Genomic DNA, 6,866 nt, shown 5'->3' with positions numbered 1-6,866 from the left:
ACAGCAGCAACAACAACAACAGCAGCAGCAACAACAACAACAACAACAACAGCAGCCACCACAGCCACCACCACAACCATCACTGCCCCCGGGACCTTTTGACCCTGCTGCCATGGAGATGGACATGGCTTTTAAAGACCCGCTGAGGCCCAAAGAGTCGGAGCAGGAGCAGGAGTGGAAGTTTAGACAGGTGAGCAGGATTTAAACAGAACCAGAGTCCATTCCAAAACAACTCCCATTGTTTATCTACACCTCAAAAAATCACTCACTAATCACTCAAGACCAAAATTATAAACAGAGGAGCGAGCATCTCATAGCATCACTTTTCATTCACCGAATTCTATATTGCATCTCTATTCCGTTCACAAAGATTCTGTTACTGAGGAGGTTGAAGGTTTTTGTTTTACAATAACCAAAGAATAGCTAAAGGTTGGACATACTTAAATGTATTATGTGAAATCATTTGACAGGAAATGTCCAAATCAGCCTTTGTATGATTAATTATACTGATACCTCTCCTCCTGCCTCCCAGCAAATGCGTCAGAAAAGTAAACAGCTGGCAAAGATCGAAGCCACGCAGAAGTTGGAGCAGGTTAAAAAGGAGCAGCTGCAGCAGCAACGTATGTTGGCAAATCAGCGTCAGTCCGAACATTCCTCCTCTGAGAGCAACAGCCCCACCCAGCAGCAGGAACACTCACAGTCTAGGCAATCATTTGATGATGTCTTCCTCAAGCCACAGGCTCCTCCCCCTTCTGGGTTTTCCTCTCTCCCTCATTCCCCTCACGCCTCTTCTCCTCTTCATCAACCTCCATCTTCCCCCCAGATGTTCTCCCCACCATCGTCCCGCCCCTCCTCTCCCTGGGATCCTTACAGTAAGGTGGTAGGAACACCACGTCCTGCTTCCTCCTCCCAAACTTGTTCTTCATCGGCTCCACAGCAGCAGCACCGTAACTCCCTCAGTGCCTCCCCAGCCCACGATGCCTTTGGTTCTCCTGCTCTATCTCCTGACTCCAAAGCTGCTGAAATGACCAGAACACTTGGACAACAACAACCAGGTAACTCCCTCGTTATGATTTAATTTAATCTCCTTGAGGTTTCCTTGTTGTTTTGTAATTTTTTTCCTACTTTTTTGTCCTCCAGTCCTGCAGCAGAGCAGGACAGGTATGATGAGTCCTTCCTCTGGGCCTGCTAGCGACCTTGCAACTCGTCACACTGGTGTGCGAGCACCTGAATCCTACCAGCGTTCACCTCATAACACCAGTGGTGGCGTTCGTGTGGCAGGGGCTGACCAACTCGTTCGAGTTGGAGACCTGATGCAAGGAGGTGTGTTCAAAGCACCCATGCCTCCTCAGCAAGAGTTGTTTGTAAACTCGGGGGTAGGAGGAGGAAGTAGGGAGCCAGTCAGACCTACGGAACTTGGCCACACACTCCCACAGGCCCAACCTTCTGGATTTCCCCCTAGTCCACTATCAGGATTGGGCTCCCCTCACCGCAGCCCTTACGCACAGGCACCAGGCACACCCAGACCAGATTACAGCCAGCAGGTCATGGACCCCTTCAACCAGCACTCACCTTTGAACTCCCGGCCATCTCCTGATCCTTACAGCAACCCCCAGACACCTGGCACACCTCGCTCACATTGTGATCCCTCGTACCTAACCACACCCTCTGCACTGCGATTAGACCAGTACAACCAGCAGCCCACTAACCCTCGCCCGTCACCCTCACACCCAATGATCGATCCTCACAACAGCAACCCAGGAACACCTCGTCCCTCTGTATCAGAGCGTTTTCCCAGATCACCAGGGAGTCAACGGAGCAGCGACCCCTACATTCAGCCTGTAGGTACGCCACGACCTTCACCAGACCCTTACGCCCAGCAGCCATCCACACCACGACCCCACAAGGCTCCAGAGTCCTTCATTCAGAACCAAGCAGATGGCTTCAATCCTAATACATTAGGTCCTCGATCGTCCCCTATGGCTCAAGTAGAACCAGCAGCCTTCAACGCAACAGCCCAGGTACAAGAAGTGATCACATCTCAACACTGTTGTTACACAAATTTTTTCTTATTTTCAATATCGATGTTCATTTGGTAATAAACCACATCTTTTTAATTAAGCACACTGGGCAGCCACCTCGATTTGGAAATGTGTGTCTTTTCTGTTGCCAAGGCTGATAAACAAGTGTCACTATTAAAGAAGATGATGTTACAATTTTTAAGACATGACTTTAGAAATAAACTTGGATAGGATTTTAAATATAACCACTTTTTTTTATTTATTTTTTTTATTCAGTCTCCAGGAAAGCCACAACTTTGAAGAGGCATAATTTAACCAAATTGAACAAATTCAAAAACATTGACATTCTGTAAAAAAATTTAGCTTGTTTGTTACCATAAAAATAAGTTAATATAAAAGTTAATAAATTCAAAACATCCACCATTTACTGTACTGGTGACCAGAAATAACCCCTTGACCTTGACATGACCTTCATTTCTCAGGGTTTTTCTGGTCCTATTGGATCCATCGGCTATCCTGGACCTCGTGGCGTCAAAGTGAGCTTCATCTAATTCCCTCTGTCATAAATAATGAATAAATAAAAAGTTGTTTCACATGCACTCACTGTATTTTCTTTGATTTGAATTTTTTATCGAGCAGCGACAGCGTCTACGGCAGCACATGCACTCACTGTATTTTCTATCTTCTTTGATTTGAATTTCTTATCGAGCAGCGACAGCGTCTACGGCAACTCATCTTGAGGCAGCAGCAGCAGAAAAGCATTTTAAGGCAAGAGAAGGGTCTCCAAGATCCATCATCTGGATCAGCTGTCCCACCTGTGGCTCCATCTGGTTCTGCCACACCCTGTCACTGGTCCCAGGAGGAGCCCTCTTCCTCAGCTGCTCCTGCCGATTTGTTTGGGCGCCCTCCACCTCCCTACCCTGGCACAGTAAGATTTGCTGGTCCTGGAGCTATCATGACAGGTCCAAGGTTTCCTGGAGGATTTACAGGAGAGCAGCAGAGAACCTTTATCCCTGCTGAGGCTCCGTTCCCGCGGCCAAATGTGCCCACAGACATGGGTGTCAGACCAACCATAAGGTTGTAGCAGTACCAGAGCCTGCTTATGATCAAGTGTGATTGCATCGTCTAACTTGTAATCTTTTTTTTTCTTTTACCTCCTTTCCAGATTTGCTCCTCAAACAGCTCCAGCTGGACTCCAGGACTCATTTCTCCGGCCTCCTCAGGATGTTATCCCTGGAACCGGTCATGTTGCCGCAGAGGCAGTACCTGTTCAGATGAGAAGGCCCATGCCTGCGGAGTTCACTGGCATTCGACCACCTGTTCCTGCCAATACTCAACCACACATGATGTCAGGTCAGAAGAGCTCCGCCCACTCTTATTTTACTCCTCTGTTTTTTTTTGTTTTTTTTAACTTCTTTCCATTTCACACACACCAGGTGTTGCCCAGCCGTTCCTTCCCCGCTCCCTCCCTATCCAGCAGCACAGCATCATGGGACAGCCCTATATTGAGCTGCGACATCGGGCGCCTGAAAACCGCCTAAGGCTGCCTTTCACTGTGCCTGCTGTTGGTCCTGGGGGCTCACCAATGCAAGCCAAAGATGCCCAACAACCGTTGGCCAGACCAGGTCAATCCATCAGGATGTGTGAGACTCTGGGCCAGCATGTGGCAGAAGCAAGTATGGTAGAGCCTCTAAATCAGCAGCACCTCATTCACACAGCCACAGTGTCCGCACTACACGGGGCTGATGGGATAGAGGAGCATCTGGAGAGTGAGGACTCAGCTGTGAAAGACCTGGAGGATGTGGAGGTGAAGGATCTGGTTGACCTCAACCTGAACCTCGACCCTGAAGATGGTATGAATGAAAATATAAATCCAAACCATGAATATATTTTTGTGACAACCTTCATTAATTCACTTCAGAATTAATCAAGGGGGGTTTGGAATATAAAAATAGCAATGTTTTTAGACTTAACACTATCGTTTCTATGGCACATAAATATATTTAGGTTTACATTTATTCATAGATCCTACAGCACAGTACAGTGCAATTCAAATCTACAAGGAATTATCTTCTTTCTTGGGGCTTCACCCTGACAGCTACTCACAGTAGCTCTGGCCTATTGTTATGCAAAGACTATAAACCACATAGTTGAAACCATAATATTTGTGATAAAACCGGTATTGTTTTTTTCTGGTCCTGTTTTTAGGCAAAGAAGATTTAGATCTAGGTCCCAATGACCTGCATCTGGATGATTTCCTTCTCTCTGGGAAGTTCGACCTGATTGCCTACGCTGACCCTGAGCTTAACCTGGAGGACAAGAAGGACATGTTTAATGAAGAGCTCGACCTGGGTGAGCCAGTGGAGGAGAAGGATGGAGTCGGCTCCAGTAGAAAGGCAGAGGGACAGGCTCACCACATGGACCAGATTAAACAGGAAATGACATCGCCTGGTATTGTTACTGATATCAGAACTTTACAAAACAGTTCATGTGCCTCCTCCCTCATCCTCAACACGGTAAAAGCAGCTTTCCTTTATCAATCATTAATAAAGATTGTCAAAGTGAACACACACCTTGAATCAATCAGTCAATGCTCCACCTCCAGGAAAAGGACTCAGGGGCCAATGTAAAACTTGCCACCCAGGAAGAGCATCCTATGGCAGGCATTACACCCAAAGTTGAGCCTCCCTCCACTCCAGGTAAACATTTCTTTCTATTTGACTAGCCGATAATGAGAATTACTGATTTGTATTTGCTGAACTCTTGCTGTTTCTTATTGTCTCTCTTTCTCTTGTCTTCTCCACAGGTCCACTATTTGTATTTTTATTTCTTATTGTCTCCCTTTCTCTTGTCTTCTCCACAGGTCCACATCCTGTCTTCCAGCAGCAGAGATCCCTTGGACCTGCATCTCTTCTCACTCCAAACCCTCAGGCTCCTCCCCCTGCCTCTCCTCTACTCCAACCTCGCATCCTCCTAAACCCTCAGATGCAGACTCCGCACCCAGGAATGGCCACCCAGACACAGACCCAAGGTCAGACCATCATCCCTCCAAACCAGAACACATTAAAGAGGCCACTGCTCTTAGAGGAGCAGCCTCTGCTCCTACAGGACCTCCTGGACCAGGAGCGTCAGGAGCAGCAACAGCAGAAACAGATGCAGGCACTGATCCGACAGAGGTCCACTTCTGAGCCTCTTTTTCCCAACATGGGTAACATGGCTAGACTCATATAGACCTTGGTTTGCTTGTTGTATTTCAATGTGTTTCATGATTTTAAAGTCCATGTTTGTTTGTGTTTGTGCAGAGGAATTTGATTCCATTTCCGACCCCATCATGAAGGCCAAAATGGTCGCTCTGAAGGGAATCAACAAAGTGATGACTCAGGGTAACCTGGTCATTAACAGGTAAGACCTTAATTTATGTTGTTTTTTTTACAAGATTTTAAGTGGTCCAAATATGGTTTTGTTGTGGTTATTTTTACAAGATTTTGTTAAGTGGTCCAAATATGGTTTTGTTGTGTTCCTGTTGTGTTTAACCCTTTAACACCTGTCCTCAGGTTTCAGCAGGCTCCATCTACAGAGGCCCCTAGTCCAGAGGGACCACTGCCACCTCCCAACCAGGCAGGACAGGTGAAGATTAACAACTCATGCGTTTATTAAATATGTTTACCCTGTTTGCTTCTGCTCACATCCTCTTGTACTCATCATCTTGTCAGGAAGGGAAGGTAAATCCTCAGTTTATGCGACCCAACCCTCCAAACTTTGGCCCAGGTTTCATCAGTGAGTGTCAGAATCTATCTATGACTAGTTTGTGGTCCTGTTGGAAACTTTTTTGAAAAGTTTTAACAAATGGATCCTGTTGTCCACAGATGAGTCTCAGCGGCGTCAGTATGAGGAATGGCTGGGCGAGACGCAGCGGCTCCTGCAGATGCAGCAGGGCCTCCTGGAGGATCAGATTGCCTCCCATCGTAAGACAAAGAAAGCACTGTCAGCTAAGCAGAGGACGGCCAAGAAGGCAGGCCGGGAGTTCGCTGAGGAGGACGCTGTGCAGCTACGCTATGTCACGGAACAGCAGGGCACTGTACAGAAGCAACTTGAGCAGGTAAAGTGTATCACCTGAGTCGCATATACATAAAGGTGCACACCTACGCAGCTAATTGACAAATATATGTTCTATGTTTAGATACGGAAACAGCAGAAAGACCATGCTGAGCTCATTGAGGATTATAGGACCAAACAGCAGCAGCAGAGGGCGCTGCAGCAGCCTGCTGCTGTGCCCATGATGCCTGCAGGAGCTCCAACCCTTCCTCAGACTATGCTCTCACAGCCCATAGTGCCCATGCAGCTACGCCCTGGAGGACCAGTACCAGCTTGTGTTCCTAATGTAGGTCCTGGATGGACCCAAGGGAGTGTGGCTTCACCACAGATGGGTCAGAGAATGCCTCATCATCTGCCCCCTAAGATGCCTCCCAACCAGGTTCCAAATCCAGGAATGGTTCCTAGTCTTTCTGGGTCACCAGCAGCTTTCAATAAAGGGTTAGTTGCTGCAGGAGGAAACGGAACAACAGGAGATGGAGTCGCCTCCAGCGCCACCGGTGCACCTCAGGTAGCAGCCTTAAAACTGCATGTTCAGTAGCCGGGCATCTGTCATAAGTAATGAAAGAAATGGTGCCAAAATTTTTTTTTTTTTGTTTTGATTGCGTAACAGGTGAAGTTTGACGACAACAACCCATTCAGCGAAGGATTCCAGGAGAGAGAGAGAAGGGAGCGTCTGAGGGAGCAGCAGGAGAGGCAGCGAGTACAGTTGATGCAAGAGGTACAACAATACATGCTAAAATGTATCCTTAA

General features: G+C 47.3%; 1 protein-coding gene across 1 annotated transcript in view; it reads left to right on the top strand.

Moving 5' to 3' along the window:
* LOC103377343 (histone-lysine N-methyltransferase 2C) overlaps positions 1–6,866 on the top strand; it is a 32,879-nt gene that overhangs the window by 18,200 nt on the left and 7,813 nt on the right. Inside the window, exons 38-54 of the mRNA XM_025054697.1 lie at positions 31–190; positions 533–1,055; positions 1,141–2,021; positions 2,298–2,312; positions 2,504–2,557; positions 2,713–3,098; positions 3,187–3,374; positions 3,458–3,874; positions 4,230–4,537; positions 4,627–4,720; positions 4,885–5,229; positions 5,324–5,423; positions 5,576–5,648; positions 5,735–5,798; positions 5,888–6,120; positions 6,202–6,624; positions 6,727–6,834. Coding sequence (XP_024910465.1) covers positions 31–190; positions 533–1,055; positions 1,141–2,021; positions 2,298–2,312; positions 2,504–2,557; positions 2,713–3,098; positions 3,187–3,374; positions 3,458–3,874; positions 4,230–4,537; positions 4,627–4,720; positions 4,885–5,229; positions 5,324–5,423; positions 5,576–5,648; positions 5,735–5,798; positions 5,888–6,120; positions 6,202–6,624; positions 6,727–6,834 — 4,372 coding nt within the window. The remainder of the gene's footprint in view (positions 1–30; positions 191–532; positions 1,056–1,140; positions 2,022–2,297; positions 2,313–2,503; positions 2,558–2,712; positions 3,099–3,186; positions 3,375–3,457; positions 3,875–4,229; positions 4,538–4,626; positions 4,721–4,884; positions 5,230–5,323; positions 5,424–5,575; positions 5,649–5,734; positions 5,799–5,887; positions 6,121–6,201; positions 6,625–6,726; positions 6,835–6,866) is intronic.

Source organism: Cynoglossus semilaevis, chromosome 3 (assembly GCF_000523025.1).
Source record: "Cynoglossus semilaevis isolate Cse_v1.0 chromosome 3, Cse_v1.0, whole genome shotgun sequence".
Lineage (NCBI taxonomy): Eukaryota > Metazoa > Chordata > Actinopteri > Pleuronectiformes > Cynoglossidae > Cynoglossus > Cynoglossus semilaevis.
The sequence above is the reverse complement of the archived record's forward strand: the minus strand, read 5'-3'. Positions and strand labels throughout refer to the sequence as shown.